The sequence below is a fragment of the Urocitellus parryii genome, chromosome 9, assembly GCF_045843805.1.
Source record: "Urocitellus parryii isolate mUroPar1 chromosome 9, mUroPar1.hap1, whole genome shotgun sequence".
Taxonomy (NCBI): Eukaryota; Metazoa; Chordata; class Mammalia; order Rodentia; family Sciuridae; genus Urocitellus; species Urocitellus parryii.
The window spans coordinates 54,753,806-54,775,561 of NC_135539.1; the positions used below are offsets into that span (position 1 = coordinate 54,753,806).

Consider the following 21,756-nt stretch of genomic DNA (forward strand, 5'->3'; position numbering starts at 1 on the left):
AGGAGAAACTTCAGAATTTTTCCTCTTTGAAAATGGGATCCTCTGACCTCTGCTAGCATGCATTACAACTGAAGAAGACTGAGTTGGGTAAAAGCAGGTGTTTAAGAGTAGAATTTTCTCACTGTATTTCACAAAACATCCCTTCTCTATTTGCCCTATCTGATTAAATACTTCTTTTCCCTCAGCAACTTTACAAGTTGTGTCCCTGCTAAAGGTTTCCAGAGTAACACATTCTTGAAGGTTGGGTTTTAGTTAACGGTTTTGACTTTTATTTTCCCCAGAATGTAAAGACACTTATGTTTAAAGACAGAGTGCTGTCTTTTTGACTCTCTACTCCACCTTAGGACGACTTAGCATGTCCAAGAATGTTTAAAGGGCTGCTAGTTTACAACAGGTGACACCTTTACATTCCAGAGAACGGTTCTCTGATCCGAAAGCCCAAGACTTCCGGTCGGATAAAAATTAAAATCTTCCTCTTATAGAGGGTTTTTGGTGTGCTTGTTATCAAAAGGCCCTCCGTCACGTGTCTACGTGGGGATTGTCGCTCTTTCTCTGCGACACTGACACAGACGTGGTTATCGGGAAGCAGCTGCTGCTGCGACAAGGGCAGCCAACCAAGACCGCCAAAGAACACGGTCCAGGGCCGTCGGGTCAATGGTTAGGTCAGGGGAGTGGCCAGAGAGGTTCACAACACGTGCTTCCCGCCGTCACGGAGCCGCCACACTCCAGGGGTCGGAGCCGCTACAGCAGGCCCACTGAGAAGGAAGCGATCTCAAAACCAAACCGCAGGGCTGGGGATGTGGCTCAGGCGGTAGCGAGCTCGCCTGGCATGCGAGCGGCCTCGGTTCGATCCTCAGCACCACATACAAACAACGATGTTGTGTCTGCCAATAACTAAAAAATAAATATTAAGAAATTCTCTCTCTCTCTCCCTCTATCACTCTCTAAAAAAAAAAAAAAAAAAAAAAAAACAAAAACCAAACCGCAGCGTCCTCCTAGTTTGCAATTAATTGGCTTTTCGGCGCACGCGCGGAGAGGGGAGCTTCCGGCCTATAGCCCCGCCCCCAGCCCCACCCAAGTTAGCTCCTCCTCCAGGCTCCACCTCCGGACCAGTTCCTCCTCTCACCCGTGAAGCCCCGCCCCCTACTCGTTGCTTCCTTCGCCCCCGTTCCATTTAATTGTTGGATTGTCAGCGCTGCACTCCCGCTGACGGCCAGCAGGGGGCAGAGTTCGAGCCTGGAGGGTTTTTTTTTACCCCCTCGGGGCGTCCCCGGGGAGGCGGTCGCAGAGTGGGGGAGGGGAGGGCGGGGCTCGTGGACGCGGTTCCGTCCGCTGCTGCGCTACTTTTGGTCCGGACTCGTCTGGGAGGCCGCGGCTGCCGCATCAGAGCTGACGTGGGGGCGACGTGGGGCCGCGGCCGGCGCCGGCGCCGGGTTGCTGGGCGGCGGCGCCGCTCTTGAGCGGCGGTCGGGCTCGGCGTCTCCACCTCCTCGCGTCCGTAATCAGTGACGAGGTCCGCTACGTAAACCCCATCGCGGCGGGTAAGTGGCGCGCCGGCAGGGCCCGGAGACCAGGAGCCGGCGACGCGGCGCGGGAGGCGGCGCAGGAGCGGGGCGGGGCCGGGCCGGGCGGCGGGACCCCGGCGGCGGGACCCCGTGTCGGCGAGACCCCGTGTAGGTGGCAGCGGCGCGCCCCGCGAAGAGGCCCTCCCGCTTCCCTGTCGGCCTCGACGGCCCCGAGTGCGGGCAGCCCGCCTCCGCACCCTCCCGACTCCTTCCGAGCTTGTTACAAGTTGGAAAAGCCTGACTCGAAAAAAAAAACCAAAAAAACCTTACGCCTCTGAGTACACTTCTGTCTTTGACAGGAAAAAGGAAGCGAGAAGGAAGGACGTTGGTTTTATTTATCACAGCCGACGATTGGTGGCACCTTTGTCCCAGTTGTGTATGCAGTTGAGATATAAATTAACGCGACCTATTTTTTTGAAATGTGGGGTAGGGGGAACTCGCTGTTGAGTCATTTTTGTCCTCCAGACACGTTATAGCTGATGAGATCAAATAAGGGCAGAGACGGAATAAGTGACAGCTGATAACAGGTTCGCGGTGTTATTCCTTTGATTTTTGCCTTTTTAGGGCCATCTAGTTCCCAGAACCTCTGACTGGGTAATAACACATTCTTACATTAGTTTTTACCCTGTTGCCGATTACACGTATACCTAGGTTTGAATTGAAATCACTTGAACGTTTTCTGCTCCTCCGCTCGCTAGAGCAGCTATTGGTGTGTAATCAGATTTTCAAAAAATGTTGTATTACACGACCAGCCTGAAAGTCTGACTAAAACTGAAAGAGCTCCTTTTAACTATGCAGCTTACTTAGGTAACTCATGAAGTTTCTTCCTTTAACTTCGGGAAGGGTAGGAGTGCAAACCATTTTCCATTGAAACAAAAACTTAGATGCATAGTGATAAGTCCAGTGTGAATATTGTATTAGATTACATCTATAATTCATGTTCTCTATTTTTTCCCTTGGGTACCACATTTTTCTTCTAGTCTTGATTCTCTTTTTGGACAACACGCTTGTTTCCCTAAGTTACTGATAGTCTTTAAAAAATCTTTGAAATACTGTTTTCCCCAAAGGATCGCAAATGTCAAAAAATGTTTTGGCAAATAAATGCTGAGTATTGAAACTGATGTTTAAAGGAACTACTTATTGATCCAAGCATTACTTTGGAAAAGGTATACATTATTTTAGTTCTGGATGAGTAAACATAATGCATTGTCATATTAAGTAATGATAATTAAACAATTTTGATGAATTTGTAAATAACCAATGTAACAAATTTTTTCCAGTGACTTGGTGGTTTGCATGAAATTATTTTGGTAGTGTCAAGTTGTAATTACAGTGATGTTTTGTGTACATATTTTTGTAAGAGTATGAATAAATTTTTATTGACTGTATAAACACAGAGGAGCTTTTTAGTCTTTTTGTTTTTGCATTGTCCCAGAAAGTTAATGAAATTTGCCTCTACTGATGAATTTTAACAAACCTCAGACATCGTGTATTCTAGTTTCCTACTGAGGCAAGTCACTGCATGATTAAAATATTAAATTTTGTTTTTCAATAAATCTTTCATGAAAATGAGGGGAGAGTTTTAGATTATTAATGTACATAAGGAATCCTGATTGAATCTTTATCAGTATAAATGTTTCTGATCCTGTTTCCCCCAATTTGATATTCTTTACAAGTATTGGGCCAGGGGTACTGTTGAAGTAGGTAGCCTACTAAAAAGCTTTTAAATATTCTGTTCCCTTTGTAATGACTTCTTAAAATAAACCTGAACAACACAAACACTTAACAGCTTAAAATTCAGACTTTATTTTATTATTTAATTTTTTTTTTTTTTTAGTTGTAGATGGACACAGTACCTTTATTTTATTTATTTATTTTTATGTGGTCCTGAGAATGGAACCCAGTGCCTCACACTTACTAGGCAAGTACTGTACCACTGATCCACAACCCTAGCCAGAGACTTTATTTTTTTAGATCAGTTTTAGAACCATTGATTCTCCCCTCTCATCATTGCTCCCCCACACTAAGGATTGAACCCAGGGCCACTCTACCATTGAGCTACATCCCAACCCTTTTTAAGTTTTTTAAATTTTAGACAGGTTCTCACTGAGTTGCCAGGCTGGCCTGGAAGTTGCAATCTTCCTGTACTTCCCCAGTTGCCACTGGACTAGTAGTTTTGTTTCTGCACTTAGAAAGAAACCAGTTTTGTTCCAGATAGGACCAATCTAGGTGAGTTGAAATGCTGAAATTCTTTTCTCTGAACTTTAGTTAATTTAAGTGTCTTATCTACTTTCCTGGATTTACTAATTAATTGTCAGCGCCTTTGCACTCATTGTGTAGATGAGTGTCTTGAAATGTACTTATCAATGTATCAAGAAGCATGCTATTGAAAAGAAAAACCTTAACAGTGACTTTGGTCAAGTAACTCTCCCTTGGAATTTTAAATTTTGGTTTTCTTTCTTGAATTGGAGGTGGTGGTCTGGGGTACTTGAAGGGTGGAGATGGGGATGGGGAGGCTGAGGATGTAGCTCAGTGGCAAAGCACTTGCCCAGTAGATGTTAGGCTGGGATAAATTCCTAGCACTGTGGGGGAGATTAAGTTGAAGGGTGGAGATGGGCCTTGATTACACTTGAACTTCATTTTTTCATTTCCTGCTCAGTAGCTGATTTTGCTATTCATTAAAATAGCCAAAAGTAGGCAGCATGTGGGTAATGAATTGGAAAAAGGGATGTTTTGGTAATTTTAATGAAAGTTAAGATTTCTCAAAAAAACAGGTATCTCAGCTGGGTGTGTGGCACACGTTTATAACTCCTGATATGTAGGAGTCTGAGGTAGGAGGATTTCAAATTTGAGGTCACCTTGGGCAATTTAACAAGACCCTGTCTTAAAAAATAAGGATGTAGGGGATGTAGGTCAGTGGTAGAGCACTTGCTTTAGTTCAGTCCTCAGTACTGCAAAAACAACAAAACAAAAACACCCCAGGTATCTATCTCAAGCAATTAGACTGGAGTAGTTTTGAGTCTATATTAGAAAGCCTCCTGATTATGCATAATTAATGTTTTAAATATTAAAGATATTATTTACAGATGTTTGGAATTTTATGAGTATTTTTCCTGGCTACTCCTATTTTGACATGTAAGTGTACAGATTATTATTTTAAAGTTACTGTAACTTACTTTCACAAAGAGTACAACACTTTAAAAGTGGCATCATTTTCTGTTAACTCCTGTTTCATTTTTCCTGTATTCATTTCACTTGTCCAAAATTCATGATAACCATAGGTTCCTCCCTGTTAATTTCAGATATATGGCTGTTTATAATATAATTACTGCTCTCTTCAATTTAGTCTCACCTTCCAACTTTTTAATTGGCTTGACAACGTGGGCTTCATGTTCTTCCCTTATCTTTCAATCCTTACTTGCTGTTGCTACTTAAATTATAGTTAACCTGTGCAGATCTACTTGAAGAACTAAAAGCTTACTTTGTCTCAGAACTAAAGAAACAGATTGTGCTTTTCTCTGTTCTCTTTTTCTTCCAACTTCTGTTAAAAGGTGCACTGCCTTTTATTCCACAGTTTCCCTTTTTCTTTTGGCTGTGCTAATTGCATTGTTTTGGATTTTTTTCCATCATTAAAAAAAAATTTTTTTTTTAACTTTCTTGAAAATAACATCTCAGTAATGCTTACTTTGCAGGTCCCATTTTTGGGATTTTTCAAAGTGGAACAAGAATTTAGATTGTTTTTACAAGTGTCTCATAAAGAAGTCTTCATTTTTGTAATACTGTAGTTATTTACAACTGTAATATCCAGTCCAAAAACTGTATTAATTTTTTTTTTGCCTTTGATACCATTTGCAAAGCTTTCACAGGAACAGTTCTCTTTTTAAATTGTTCATCTCTTTATTTATTTATTTTTTTTTCAAAGAGAGAGGAGAGAGAGAGAGAGAATTTTAATTTTTAATATTTATTTTTTAGTTTTCGGTGGACACAACATCTTTGTATGTGGTGCTGAGGATCGAACCCGGGCCGCACGCATGCCAGGCGAGCGTGCTACTGCTTGAGCCACATCCCCAGCCCTGTTCATCTCTTTAAACGATTCCAAAATTGCAACAAGTATGGCTAGTATAATCAGGTTTGGTGCTAAACACAACTTGGTAGGAACAGAAGTACTTGGCACACTACAGAAGAACTGCAGTAGGAATTAACAAGACCAAATTTTATAAAAGGAATGGAGGACCATTGGTTATACAGAGAGTTGGATGGTGAGGTGGAAACTGATTATAAGGGTTCATATTATAGTAAGATTGTCCCAGATTTTCTTATGTTTACCTTATTTTTTCAGAAAGTTTCATTATATTAATGCCATAGTACAGTATGTAGTCAAACTCTACTAAGTATAATTTTGATACTACCTTTTCTCTGGCATATTTTAAGTATAATTTGCATAGAAAGCCATATGTTAAAGGTTGATGGTTAACAATAAAATGAAACTGTTATGCCAGAAGGTGAAAAAAATCAATATCCTGGGGAAAAGTAAGGTGAATGCCAAATGTTATTTTTTGTAATCAAACCTAATACAGGTAGGAAGTTTTTATCAGTATGATAGTTGTCTTCCACCAAATGCAGCTCAAAAATCCATACCCAGACAAAATAATTTCAACTCATTTTTCTCACCTAATATATATATATATTATTTGTCTGTAATAAGCTATCTGTCTGCTCTAAAAGATAAAGCTCAAAAGTCCTTGGTAGGTAGGATTTTTGATATATTTGTGTAGAAAATTGGTAGAGGAGCTAGGGATGTAGTTTTGTGGGAGAGCTCTTGCCTAGTATGTGTGAGACCCTTGGTTCAATCCCTAGTCCCTCCAAAAAAAAAAAAAAAAAAAGAGGGCAAGGCAGGGAGAGAAAAAGAAAATTGGTATTAATAAAGGATAGTACATCAGAATGTAAACATATCTGCTTAAAAAGTAAAACTTCAGTGGCTCAGGAAGCAGGAGTTCAAAGCCACCTCAACATTTAAGTGAGGCCCTAAGCAATTTAGCCCTCCCCAGCACCTCCCAAATTAAAACCTCAGATTGGGGATTGTGGTGTGTGCCTCAGCTAATTGGAGGCTGAGGAAAGAGAATCACTAGTTGGAGCCAGCCTGGGCAATTTAGGCAACATTAAGTGGGGATCCTGTGTCAAAAAAATAATCAGACTATCCTGAAGCTGAAGCATGTTAATAAATTCAAAGGGCGTGTTTTAAGCTAACTAGAATATTTTTATATTGTATAAATCCATCATGAGAACATATTAGGATATTTTAGCTCTTAACCAGTTGTAGGGTTGGGGCATAGGATGCTGGATTCAATTCTGTCTATCCAATAAAAATGTGTTCTAATATATTAAAACCAGATTTGAAATGAGATCACTAGTATAAGAAGTAGTTTAGTTTTTCAGTGTATGCTTTTATTATAATCAAATAAACTGGGACCCCTGCTTTACAAATCCATACAAAGTGATTTTGAACTTGGGAAATAGGTGATACAAAGCAACAAGGTGCCTTAAAATCTGAATGTTTTTACAACAAACTGTATTATATAAAGTCTCTACCCAAGTGTCTCAGATGAGAATATTAAGAACTTTTTGGATATTTATTCTTAAAGGGAACTGTTGGAGAATTTTAAGTGACGAAATAACGTGTTTGGGTTTGCGTTTCAAATGGAGTATTGTGGTCAAGTGGAGTGGATTACAAGAGCTTGAGAGGAGGTTTTGAGTGAGGTGAAGTAATTGTAGGGAGAGACTGTATATATTTATATGGGAGGCTGTTATTACTTTAATCATCAAAAACATCAAGAAATCGGTCAAAACTAAAGCAGTGGCAGTGAGACTGGAGAGGATAGAGAAGAATCAAAAGATATTTAAGAGGTAGAGTTATTAGGGCTGAGTAAACGTGTTCTAAGCCTGTATTCCCACAACTAGACATTTTACATTCATTATTGTGCTTCCTCGTCACAACATAATCTGACAGGAAGGAATGCAGAAATGTTAAATAATTGTCCAAAGTTACATATCTAGTAAATGATAGAACTCAAGTTCACACCGAGACCAACCTCTTAATGCCAGTGCTCTACTACTATACTGTTACCATTAGACCACATTTCCACCCCAGGAATTGGGCACAAGGGAAATGGGTCATGAATGGAGGTTAGGACTCAGAGAGGGGGGCTGGCTAATGGTGGTGTCTGTCACTGAGATAAGAATACTGTAAGAGGACAGTTCAGGAAGAGGGAGGCTTAGTTTAGTTTTGAACATTTTGGTTTTGAAGATGTATGAGCAGACCTTTAAGAGACATCTGATAGGCAGATTCTTGTGGGGTTAGAGCTTAGGAGAAATGTAGAAGCTTGAGGTGAAATTTGAGTTACTTAAAAGAAGATAAAGTGTTCCAGGGAGAGTGCCTGGAGGAGATTTTTGTGCCTGGAAGCCTGGGGAATACCAACCTGTATTGAAAGAGTGGGCCAAAGAAGACAGAATGAAGGGTTAAGTAATTTGGAAGAAAAAATGAAAATGATGTCATAAAAAATTAGAGGAAAACTGGACATGGTAGCACACGCTTGTAATCCCAGGTGTGTTGGAAGCTGAGCCAGGAGAATGCAATCAAGTTCAAGGTCAGCCTGGGCAATTTAGAGAGACCCTATCTCAAAAAAAAAAAAAAATGACTGGGGACCTAACTAAGAATCTCAGAATGCTTTCCTAGTAGGAATAAGGCCCTGATTTAATCCTCAGAACTAAAAATGTAACAAATAAAAATAAGAAAAAAATTCAGGGATGAGGAAATGCTGTAGAGTTGTTAAAGGAAGATGGGGATTAGAAAGCATCCTTTTAGATTTGACCAGTAAGTAGTCAACCTTTAATGACTTCTTAGTAGTTAAAATGAAATATTTCTCTGGCAATCCATAGTCAGAGTCAATTTTATCTCATCGTTATTCTAATATGAGGCCAATTATTTTCCTCTTGACACTCTGTGGCTGGGGTTGCAGGAAGATGGTGCTTTCTTCAATGCTTGTTGCCTCTGGGAAGAGAAAGTGGGTAGCTGTTTCTGGGCTTCACTGAGTACCTTTCTCTGTGTTCTAAATTTTTGAACTAAAATAATGTATTTTGTATAAAACTAAAAATAATGTCAAGAGAAATGCAGAGATTAGTAGTTATTTCTCTGTTACATGGTGCTGTGATCATTATTGCTCAGGTGATATTATCTTTGTTTACAAGTCTGTTTCCCTTTTTAGATTGCAGCGTCTTGAGCAATATGTCCCACTGTTTCCCAGTGCTTAACATAAGAGCCTGGTATATAATGGATACTGGTCACTGTTTAATAAATAAATGATCCTTGCCCTCTTGGTCATACAACTTTTAAGATGTTTCCATGTAAAATGTTAGCGTAATATAATAGAGAATAAGGTTTAATAAGGTATGGCACCATCCTTGCTTTTTATTTATTGTGTTGTGGATAGCTTGGTTAAAATGCTCTTTCATCTTTTGTTGTCACTTTGCTAGGGTGGAAGGGGTGGCAACAGTAACCACTGCTTTAGTATCTTCAGTGTGGCAAACCATTGCCTGCAGTTTCAAAATTGGAAGGGTATGACACCGTTTTAGAGAGAACCACTTAGGAGCAAAGTCTGAAAGCTGCATGTGCATTGCTGAGCACTGTCGTTGCTGGCATAGGCATCTTCAAAGTACTGAGGGATGGTCATAACTGTTCTTTGCAGCTCTGAAAAAAAGCAAAGGCTCCCAGATATTCTTTTGTCTTTGGCAATCTTACTTCATTCTGCAGGTCAGATGTGTTTTGGGGCTGAGGATATACAGTTCAGTGGTAGAGTGTTTGCCTAGCACTGGGTTCAGTCCCCAGCCCAAATAAATACTTATATAAATAAATGTGTGGGGCTGGGGATGTGGCTCAAGTGGTAGCATGCTCGCCTGGCATGCGTGTGGCCCGGGTTCGATCCTCAGCACCACATACAAATAAAGATGTGTGCCGAAAACTAAAAAATAAATATTAAAAAAAATTCTCTCTCTCTCTTAATAAATAAATAAATAAATAAATGTGTGTGTGTATTTCAGAAGTATTAAGTTTTAAGAAGTATTAAGAAGTATTAAGCTTAAAAAAATGAGTGTCTCAGATAGCTTTTTAAAATAGAGTGAAGGCTATTAGAAGATTTTGAATGAACTGTTGATATTTTGTTTAGAGTTAAAAATCTTTGAGAAAACCGAAGCTTGAATTAATGAAAACATGGTTGGAAAATTTGTTGCAATTGAGTGATCATTACCTTTTAAAACAGCTTATCACCAGCACTGCAAAACAAAAACAAACAGTAAATGGAGCTGATTCTGAGCTTAATACACTTAATGTATAATAGATCTGTAGATTGCATGGCTTTCTTTTCTGAGAGGGCTAGGGCTGTGGCTCAGTGATGGAGTGCTTGCCTAGCATGCGTGAGGCCCAGGGTTCGATCCCCAGCACCACATAAAAATGAATAAAATAAAGGCATTGTGTCCAACTACAACTGAAAAATAAAAAATATTTAAAAAAAAGAAAGAAAATAATCTGAGAAATAGCACATCATTTAAATTTTGTGGACCCTACCACCAAAGATAAGAAAAATAAATAATAGAATTGAAAAAAAAATCTAAAGCTGTTTCCAGTTATTTATGCTTTTTCAGTTTTATAGAAATTTTTGAATATTACTAGCCTAGTTTTAAGAGATTTAATTTTTTGAAAATAAATGTTATAATCTCCCAATTCAACATTATAATTTTGCTGCAGGATAAATAAAGAAGAAAACGGAGAAGGAGCAAAGCATTGATTGCAAATGTCTTAATAATGAGCAAATGTGGCAGGAAAAAATATATTAAGACAAATGTAAGGTATGTGTTTTTCTTTTTTTTTTTTGAGGGTTCTACTACTTAGCTATAGTTAAAATGATGAATTAATGATAAATATGTACATACATGTATGTGTGCTTATGGTGTATATATATATATATTGTACATACATAGTGATTATAAATATATACATACAATATTCAGTATTCACATTTGGCTTTTTCTGAGTTATAGGATCCTTTTCAGTTAGAAAATAGACCATTGATAAAGATATAGATAGTTCAGTGGAACTATAGAATTAGAGGAATCTCAAGAGTTTTAGTCCTCTGTCTTACTCTTAGACTACATGTTGCTAACTGTGTAAAACAGAAGAAAATCTCCACTGAAGTTTTAAACAGTATTTTCCTTTTTTTTTTTCTGGTACTAGGAATTGAATCTGGGGGTGCTTAACCACTGAGCTACATTCCTGGCCCTTTTTTATTATTTTATTTTGACACAGGGTCTTACTAAGTTGCATAGGGCCTCACTAAATTGCTGAGTCTGGCTTTGAATTGGGATCCTCCTGCCTCAGCCTCCTGAGTTTCTGGGATTATAGACAAGCACCACTGTGCCTGGCTCTAACAATTTTTATAGCAATCTAATCAGAATTTTTCAAGTTTCTTTTGGTACTTTCTCTCTCTCTCTCTCTCTCTCTCTCTCTCTCTCTCTCTCTCTCTATATATATATATATATATATATATATATATATATATATATAAAATATAGCCAAAGGCCGGCCATCTTTTGGAACTTTCAAAACGTTCTGTTTCATCAGTTGTGTTTAGCTCTAAAGAGAAAATAAATTTTCTATGAGATTTTTGTAAAGCTATTTAAAAATAGAGAATAGAAACAGCTTTAGTAAATTTTTCCTTTACCAATTGGACTCTATTTTTAGAAGTGGAAAAGTTTTTGCAAAGGTAATATAATTGCAGTGCCATGTAATTTGTTTTTACAAATTGGAAACAACTGAGATTTTAGAATTTTATTAGTTTATTGAACACATAAATTATAATTAAGACACTGTCTTTGCCCTATTTTTCACTTAGATATTTTTGGCCTGTCTTTTCCTTTCCCTTCTTTGCTTCTAACTTCTTTTTAAACACTTTCCTGGAGGCCAGCCTCAGCAACTTAGCATGGCCTTAATCAACTTGGTGAGACCCCGTCTCAAAATTTAAAATTAAATACAGGTTGAAGATGTACCTCAGTGGTAAAGTTCTGCTGGGTTTAGTCCCCAGTATAAAGAAACACACACATTCTCAGGTACTGATAGCATTCCTTAAAATGTTTTTCCTTTTTCCTTCTTGTTTTTCCTCCTGCTTACATATTTCTTATGCACATATAGACATGCCTAAGTAGCTTTTCATGATTAATTGCTTTGGTTTCTATAATTATAAATATTTGTATGAGTGCATTCGATTCTTAAGTATGTTATATATAGGTTGTCTACCTATTTTGTATTATATTGTACAAATAGAACTTTATTGTTGTGCCTTAGTATTTGGGGAGTTATTACAGTATTATGTCGATGTTCTTTTTTTTTTTTTTAAAGAGAGAGTGAGGAGAGAGAGAGAGAGAGAGAATTTTTAATATTTATTTTTTAGTTCTCAGCAGATACAACATCTTTGTTGGTATGTGGTGCTGAGGATCGAACCTGGGCCGCATGCATGCCAGGCGAGCGCGCTACCGCTGAGCCACATCTCCAGCCCATGTAGATGTTCTTTTACAGTCCTCAAAAAATAACAGAATAAGAAGTCATAGAAGATAACAGGATAACAAATACAATTCTACATGTATTTGTTATAGAAAGTAGTTCACCATGGAAATCTTTTAAACTAGTTACAATGGAGAATCCTGTTATTTTTATTAGTTATTTTAACCTTTTATTAAATTGGATCTCAGTATATTCATAACAGGTTGAGATATTTGCTTTTCCATCAAAAGAGAAAAAGGAAATAAATATCAGAAGAAATATTTTAACTCATAAGAAAAGAATATTATTGAGGTGGGAAGATTGCAAATTCAAGTTTAAATATGCCAATTTTAGCAAATTCTTACCTATTTTTAAGAACTATGAAACCAAATATTTAGTTTTCTATTTGGTTTCTAAAGTATTCTAGTTGACGTTAGTTATAATACTTAATGTACTTTTGTGTCTTTTATAGTTACTTCTTATTTTATTTTTAAGTATTCTGTAATATATAATTGCTAATTGTTTTTTTCCCTCTCTGATAAAGATTGTTGTTTAAGATTAAAAAAAAACTGTATAATTTATTAATTTAAAGATTACTCTGCTGTTATAGAAAGTGAGATTTTGGCCTGTATATTCTGTGATGCATCTCTTCAATTTTAGTACATTTAGCTATAAAGTATACAATGAAAAATTTAAATAGATCTTTCTCTTAACTCTGAAAATAAATTCTGTATGGAACAGTTAAGGCTGATTTACAAATGTTAATGTTTTATGTTCATCTTGTATAGCTGAGTTCTGGGTCTTATATTGCCTCCTGAGATAGTGCTTAAAAATGCCTGAAAAAGCCAGGCATGGTGACATGAACCTACAATTCCAGCTACTAGGGTGGCTGAGGTGGGAGGATTGGACAATTTAGCAAGACCCCTGTCTCAAAAAGAAAAGAAAGAAAATAAAATGTTTAGTTCGATGCTTAACCCATGTTAAGCATTTAAGAAAAAAGATTTTTGAACTAGAAATTGAACCCAGGCGTGCTGTACCACTGATCTAGAACTATATCCAAGGTTCCTTTTTTATTTTTTATTTTGAGGCGGCCTTACTAAGTTATCCAGGCTGGATTTGAACTTGCAGTCCTCCTGCCTCAACCTTTGGAGTTGCTGGGATTTCAGGGGTGCACCACTATGCCCAGTGAGCACTTATATATTGTTTAATCTTGGGCCCTGAGCCTTGCCTTGGGCTTGATTTTCAGTGGGTTTAGGAGGTTGTTCTGGAGAACAGTTGGATATATATTAGCACAATAAACTTGCTTGAAAATGATAGGATATATATTTTAAATGATAGGATGTGTATTTAATTAGAGTTGAACTTACCTTCAAATAAACTGATTTTAGCATCAAATTTTTACTGAATGACATAGACTGAGCACCATACTAACTGTTCTAAAATAATACAAATGGATTGTAATTGGAGCCCAGTGTGAACAACAAAGCATATCTGAATGAAGATTATGATAACAGTTGCAGTTGTATTAGACACTGGGCATACATGGAAATCTCAGATGTGATATTCATCCCTAAATTAACATACAGGTGTTAGTACTGTGCTAACAAAAGTGTATGCTAGGCAAGTGCTGTAATGGAGGTATTGCACAAAACGTATTGGGAACTCGGAAGAGTAACTGATTCTGCTCAGGGGTATTGGAATAGGCTTTTGAAAGATAGTGTCTTGAACTAGGGCACAAGAAACTGGAAGGAATTTGCCTGTAAGACAAAGAAGGGTTGAAGGCCGTACCGGGAAGAAAGCAGAAACATGTCAATGATTAGAACTGGGGGAATAAGATGTATATTTGAAAAAAATGGCTTATTAGGAGAATAGAATGCAGAGTGTAGGAAAGAATGGAATAACTGGAGATGAACCTGTAAAAGTAAAGTGGAATCACATGTGAAAGGAGTTAAATGACAATTTGGTCTGGTAATTGAGAATATGGATTTTGGAGAAAGACTTGGGTTCAAAACCTGGCTATGCCAGTTTTTGTCCCTGTTGTGAGATCAGATTCTTAACCTCCTTAGGTCTCCTTTTCCTTATCTCTAAAAGAAGAACTAATTATATGATTTAATAGAGTGGTTGAGGACCAAAACTACATTTACCACATGGCAAATACTAAATAAATGGTAGTTATGATTAAAAGAAGTGGCAAGTGGATTTTATCTCATAGTCATTATAGGGCTTCTGAAGAGTTTAAGCAGAGAAGTGTTTTAATCAGAAATGTATGTTTTAGAAAGATAATTACTGACATGGATCGAAATCAGGAGATAGAATAGTGGCAGTGAGAAGGTACTGAAGGAGACTTAATTGTACTTTAGAGAGTAAAATCGTCATATCTGATGATAAAACTGTGGGGAAAAAAAGGAATAAAAGGAAGTTTTCTGGATGGTGGGGTCCCATTTCCTGAGAGAGGAATATCAGGAGATAGAACATGTGTGTTTAGGATTTTGAGGTACCTACAAAACATCTGTGTGTGTAAATGTTAAATAGGCTTTTGAATTTTGGAATTCAGGAAAGACTATTGGGCTAGAGATGTAGATTTAAGAGTTACAGGTTTAAAACTTGTATTAAATCCAATGAAATGAATAACATTAAGCAGGGAGAGATTTGAAAGTGAGCCAAGAAAGCTAGACAGAACCCTGAAGATTGAAGGATTAACATCAAGTAAGGGAAGGAATTGGCAAAGCAGCTTGTGGAGGAATCATCAGAGATTTGGTCAGAACAGGAAAATGCATTCTAGGGACATCAAAATAGAGTTCAGGAAGGAATATGTCTACAACTTAATGCTGCTGAGGGGTCAAACAACATAGAATTTAAGTGTGTTGGATTTAGTGACAAATGAGTTATGTTTTTTAGAGCGTTTTTAAAGAGGCTGAGGCAAGTTTGAGGTTGTCTAGTAGAAGGTGGGAGGTGAAGAAATGGAGATAGCATTGGCAGTTCTTTCAAGTAGGTCATCAGGGAGAGTTAGAAGACAGTGAATTTTTGAATGTGGGTGATGTGTGTGTGCGCACATGCTTGTGTATCTAAGGTGGGGAGAGACTTGGAGGTATTTAAGTCTTACAGGAGGAAACCACTAGTGAGGTGAAAGTATAATTTATTGTATAATTCACCTGAAAAGAGCAAAAAAGGGCATGTGATCTAAAGAACCGGTACAGAGTGTGAAAGAAGCAGGAGCCAAGGAAAAATGAAGGATGTAGATGTAACTGTTGATTTGGAGGTAGGGAAGTTGAGGGATTTCTGATTAAAATCAGGAGGCAAAATCTTAGTTTAAAGTATATTAGGTAAATTCAGGGATTTGAGAAGAGGGAGAAAATGTGAAACAGTTGGGGACAGTGGGAGATTAAGCTGATTAGAGAAGCTCAATAAGATTACTGCCCATTTGAGGTTGAAAACCACCAATTCCATAGCTTTAGTAATATTGTTTTATAATTTTATTAATTACTGTTCATCATCCTTGGTTCAGGCATACAGGTGACAGAGAGTTAATTTTACCCAGATTGGTATTTCCTAAGCATGAAGAAAAGGGACAAAAAAAATTTAGGGGATTGGGAAAAGTAGTTAAAATGAGAAATCATGGTATCTGAATATGGTGAGGGAATGAAGAAAGGAGACTGATGGAAAGGGAGAAAGTGATCTGGAACTCTTAGTGTGGTGGAATAATAGATGTGGTGGGAATAATGGATGAAAGATTTAAGCTGAAAAGTTAGGATGTTGTAGTGACAGTGGGATGTTGGAATCAAATATTTCAAGCTGGAACAGTTTTGCCCACTAACAAAGTCCAGTGTGTCATCAACCACACAGAGTGAGAGGGATGAATCCCTTCCTTTAAATGTTGAACATAAACAGAATGGTGGAAAGGAAGCCTTCTAAATTAGGGACCATAATTTTTAGTTTATATTCTGGAGGTGAATAGAAGATGATGATTATCATATGGACAGGTAAAAGATGGTGCAACTGACTACTTTGAGCCTCAGTGGAATAAAGGTGTTATGAGGAAGTAAAGGAGGAACAGCTGGGAAGCAGTAGTGAGGAACCAAGTCTACAGTGGAAACCAGGTCAGCATTCTGATCCTGAGTATGGAAGGTTGAGCAGTTCCTTCTTGAGATGACTGTAAGGGGCCTTTGGGAGTCTAGATAGTACATTACAAAAGTATGGAAGAGCAGTAGTGAGAGATTTGTTATGGGGGAGGAAGAAAGCACTAGTTATGAAAGTAAAAATGAAATATGAGAGGAGCTTTTATCTTGGGCAGTGATGGAATGTGAAATGTTAATGGATGTGATTCTAGCATAAGTGCTGGGGCAACAAAATTTAGTCATGGCTTAGGAAGAGACTTAGTGACTGATTTATGATCTTCACAGTGGATGGCAGCAATTGTAAAGAGCAGCAATTTATCTGTGCAGTTCATTGTTTGAGTAAGAGGTTGTAAAGAATTAATACAAGTCTGGTAAGGAAGATGAATGGGCATGGCTGCTGACCTTCCATTTATGCCTTTATTCACTAGGAAACTTGAAGTCTCCTTGCATCCTGATTTGGTTAATGTTTAACTTTGAGTTTTTTTTTTTTAATAGTTGACTTGGTTCTGACATGGACATGATACTAGTTTTGGAGCTTGAAAGCATGGTAAGGATTATGAGGAAAGGGATAGGTGATGTGAAAACTCCAGTTTTGAAAAACTCATCAGGAGGGAGATGTGCATAAATACAGATTTGACAATTATCTGCATTTAGGACTTAAGAAGTTATATTATGTAGGTTGAAAAAAAGGAATAGAGCATAGAGTAAAAGATTGAAGTCTGGAGAATATCCGAGATAATAATTAAGGTGATTACATGAGATAGTATCGTATATATGAAAACACTTTCATGTGTGAAACATTTATATCTAAAAAAATTGAGCCCTGAATAGTTTAGCTTTATCTTCTTAAGCATTAAAACTTATTTTTTTATGGTGATTGTCTTAGATTCTATTGTGTGTACCACTCTGTCCTTAAAGTAAACTAAGCATTATTAACGTGTGTGTGTGTGTGTGTGTGTGTGTGTGTGTGTGTGTGGTACTAGGGATTGAACCCAGGGGTACTGTACCTCCACGGAACAGCCTCAGCTCTTTTTATTTTATTTTTGAGATAGGTTCTCACCAGTTTGCAAAGGCTGGCCTAGAACTTGGGATCCTCTTGCTTCAGCCTCCCCAGTTTCTGGGATTATAAGCATGTGCTACCATGCTTGGCTAACATTTCTTGATGATTTATGATAGTTATTGCAAATATCAGTTATGACTTGGTACCTCACATCTTTCAATTTCTTGAATATAAAGAACTAGGCATCTGATTGTGGTGGCACATGCCTGTAATCCCAGCCACTAAGGATCAGAAGATTGAGGCAGGAGGATGGCAAAATTTCAGGAACTTAGTAAGGCCTTAAATTGACAAGTTAGCAAGACCTTGTCTCAAACATAAATAAATAAATAAATAAATAAAAGGATTGGGGATGTGGCCCAGTGGCTAAGCACCCGTTTTAATTCCTGTACAAAAAAAGAAAAAAGAAAAAAAAGAGCTATAGGCAATTTTATCTTACATGGACCCAAAGTGCCACAGCCACAAAATTGTAATTCTTTTTTTTTTTTTTTAATATTTATTTTTTAGTTTTCGGCGGACACAACATCTTTGTTTGTATGTGGTGCTGAGGATCGAACCTGGGCCGCATGCATACTAGGCGAGCGTGCTACTGCTTGAGCCACATTCCCAGCCCCAAGAGTTGTAATTCTTGATCCATTAATTATATGCCCTATAATTTTCCCCTTCTCACTGTCAACTCTAGTTAGGAATCAGATAAATGAGAGTCTTATTTGAAATAAGAATACATGGGTTAACATATGAACCATAGGAGGTTCTCTTTGTTCTTAAAAAGTTTTAGTATGTGGATGTTGAACCATTTATTTTGCCTGTTAATAGGCAAATTTTTCTTTTTTAAAATTTTTTTAATAGGCAACTTTTTTTGTATTATCTGGTTCTTAACTGAATTAGGTTAACACCAAATAGTTGACATTTTATACAATCTAGACTGACTGTAGATATTGAAAGACCTAGGGTAGAAGAGGCATCTGAAGTAAAAATTTTTTTCTAAATCATTGAAAAGTATTAATATCTGGTTCCCTTGACCCTTTCTAACCCTACTTCTGCCAGTCCTAGTCTGTCTCTTCCCTGATGAGTCTCATGCAAATTTTCTACTCCAGTCAGCTGACCTGTTTCCCAAAATCTAGACTTTTCTTCCTATCATACATATCTATTCTTTTCTACTTGGCTCCATCCTCAGGCAGACTCCATCATTCCTGTCTGGTTTTCTAAGCATTTTATGCATAACAGGCTTCACACAATTTAAGTATTTTAATATTTATTACTAGTCTACCAATAAGCTAAGTGAGTCTTAAATTTTAACTTGTTGGAATCACATGGATAAAAATATTTGATTTCCCCAGAAAGTTTGGTGAAGTAAGTTTGGAAATCTGCATTTTTAAAAACAAATAATTTAGTTAAACCTAATGCAGCTTATCCAAGGACTTTGAGAAATCAAGGACCATTTGGTAAATGAATTCCTTTAGGACAAGGGCCCACAACTTACCCACTTTTGTATATAGAGCCTATTATGTAGATGATGCTGAATGAATGGAGTTTATTAGGCCAGACCTTTTAGCAAGTAATTTTTGAGTTGAGACTCAGGTTTTGGCAGAATCTTAATACTTTTAACAAAGGTGTAAAAATAGCACAATATTTCTTAGATTGTTGCCAAAATACTCATGCTAGGGTATGTTTAATGGAAAATGGTGTTTTTTTTTTGGGGGGGGGGGTCAGATACTTTTGGTAAATGCTGCCTATTGGCTCTTCACTCTCCACCCTTCTCAATGCACACTAGCGTTCACACTTCTGAGATTTTTCTATAGGAAAAAAACCTCTTAGATGGGTGCCATAGTGCATACTTGTAATTCCAGTGACATGGGAAGCTGAGGCAGGAGATTTGAAAGTTGGAGGCCAGCCTTAGCAACTTAGCTAGACCTTGTCTCTCTCTCTCTCTCTCTCACACACACACACACACACACACACACACACACAAAGCCTGGGGTTGTTGCTCAGTTCTACAGAAAGAAGAAGAAGAAGAAGAAGAAGAAGAAGAAGCAGCAGCAGCAGCAGCTCTTTAAACTCTATAGGTAAAGGATTTTGAGGGCTAAGTATATAGCTCAGTGGTAGAGAGCTTGCCTAATATGTGGGAGGCCCTGAGTTTGTTCTCCAGCACCACCAAAATAAACAGAAAACAAAAACATTTAAGTAAGTGTTCACCCACTTTATTTATCTCCTTTTGTAGATTATAACTTTTTGTATCCTACAAAACTCATGCAGCATTCTCTTTGGAGCTCATATTAGCAAAAATAGAGCAGTAGGAATTAATATTTTATGCATGATGATATATACCCATTTTATGCATGTTATATGTACCCAGAACTGGAGAGCTCATGCCAGACAGTAATAAGAAAAGCGGTAAAGGCATTGGAAAGTATTAAGGGATGTACATTTTTCCATCATTGGCTATAGTTTTTTTTTTTTTTTGCACAATTCCTGCAAATTTGTAAGTATTAAAATGTCTATAGCATAGCCTATAACAAACAGGTTTGAGAATGCAAGGTTAGCTTCAGGTAGTGCTTACTGAAATGCAAATGAAAGCAGTAAATGAAAGACAATAGATGAAGGATCTGGTAATTAATTAAATCTGGTGAAAACAATTTGAACTTTTTAATTCAATGTCCTAAGTAGGCTTCATACTTTTTGATATATATTTAGACTACTAAGGTGAAAAAATGTATCATACTATTGACATTTGAAGAGATATGAATGAATTACAGTAGAGGGGGTAGAGAGAGAAGAGGGGAGGGGAGGGGAGGGGAGGGGGGATAGTAGAGGATAGGAAAGGCAGCAGAATACAACAGACTTGAGTATGTCAATATGTAAATCAATGGAAGTGTAACTGATGTGATTCTGCAATCTGTATAAGGGGTAAAAATGGGAGTTCATAACCCACTTGAATCAAAGTGTGAAATATGTTATATCAAGAACTATGTAATGTTTTGAACAACCAACAATAAAAAAAAACAATTAAAACTCAAAAAAAAGAAAAGATATGGCAGCAGAGAGTAGTTCTATAAATAAATTTAAATTTTAAATTTATTTTGTTTGCATTTTACATTTTTCCTTAATAAAATAAAATTTGTTATTATATGGTTTACCTTCTAGACTCTACATAGAAACCATTAACTTAAATTGAATTCAGAAGCAAACTAAAATCATGTCAGAAGTTTTTCCTGGAAAAATTAGATTTTTCTCTGAATAACTGGGGAGCTGGAGGAAAGTGGTTAGCCCTCACTGATTGAATTTGTTTGGGAGGCTTGTTTGTCAGAAACTACTTGCTGACAAAGCAAGACACATTATTATGACATTTAATTTAGACAGTGGGCAATTTTCCACACCATAATATAAAACAGTTATGTTAGACCTTGAGACTCATAGAATATTTATACTTTCCAGGTAAAGTAGAAAACCTAGTATTATCACTCTTTCATACTAAATAGAATGCCCAAAATAGATAGGAGACTTTAAGACTTAATTTTTAAAATAAGCTAATTCCCATAAAATACATTGCAGCATTCCCTTGGTAACATTGTTATTCATTGGGCAGAGAATGTGCCTTCAGTTTGGTGAGTGAAAATTATGCTACTAAACCAATTTCTTTTTTTTTTTTTTTTTTTAAAGAGAGAGTGAAAGAGGAGAGAGAGAGAGAGAGAGAGAGAGAGAGAATTTTTTAATGTTTATTTTTTAGTTCTTGGCGGACACAACATCTTTGTTGGTATGTGGTGCTGAGGATCGAACCCGGGCCGCACGCATGCCAGGCGAGCGCGCTACCGCTTGAGCCACATCCCCAGCCCCCTAAACCAATTTCTTGAATGAAAAAAACCAAAAAAGAAAAACCACAAGAGGATGATTGACTGCCATAAATGAATGTCAGAAAGCTAAGTAAAAACAGTACTCAGTATTTCCTGATATTTTAGATGGGTCCTTAATGCTTCTTCCTTTTTATTGTCTTTTCAGACAAATGACCATGGAAACAATTGAATCTCGGCAGGATGGAAGTATAACTGATTCTGTGGCAGAGAGAGAATCTGCTCATATGCATACTCAGACTGGCCAAAATTCAATTCCTACTTTAGCTCAGGTAGGCTATAGGCAGGCACAAACACAAGTTAAAATTTATGGAAAGGAGAATTATGTGCTGATTCTGTTTACTTGTAGTTGATGTTAAATTTCCCATTCTCCCTAATTATCAGCTATTCTTACTATAATTGATTTTGAAAGGAAGGTAAATATTTTAAATACTTTTATATTATAACAGTTCTCCACTATCACCACCATTGTGGGAAAGAAAAACAAAAACCCCTCCATAACATGTATTCTTTTTTTTTTTTTTTTTTTTTTTTAAGAGAGAGTGAGAGAGGAGAGAGAGAGAGAATTTTTTTAATATTTATTTCT

The 21,756-nt window shown here is 37.2% G+C and overlaps 1 protein-coding gene across 15 annotated transcripts in view; it reads left to right on the top strand.

The window, feature by feature from the left end:
• Window positions 1–1,323: 1,323 nt before the first annotated feature.
• Crem (cAMP responsive element modulator) overlaps window positions 1,324–21,756 on the top strand; it is a 79,699-nt gene continuing 59,266 nt past the window's right edge. For 3 of the 15 annotated variants that reach the window (XM_026409090.2, XM_026409113.2, XM_026409093.2), the window contains exons 1-3: window positions 1,336–1,541; window positions 10,363–10,463; window positions 21,319–21,442. In XM_026409090.2, the coding sequence (XP_026264875.2) occupies window positions 10,420–10,463; window positions 21,319–21,442 (168 nt within the window). In that variant the 5' untranslated portion in view covers window positions 1,336–1,541; window positions 10,363–10,419. Of the gene's footprint in view, window positions 1,542–10,362; window positions 10,464–21,318; window positions 21,443–21,756 lie in introns of all 15 variants that reach the window. The other 12 variants (XM_026409096.2, XM_026409099.2, XM_026409102.2 and 9 more) reach the window with 8 other exon arrangements.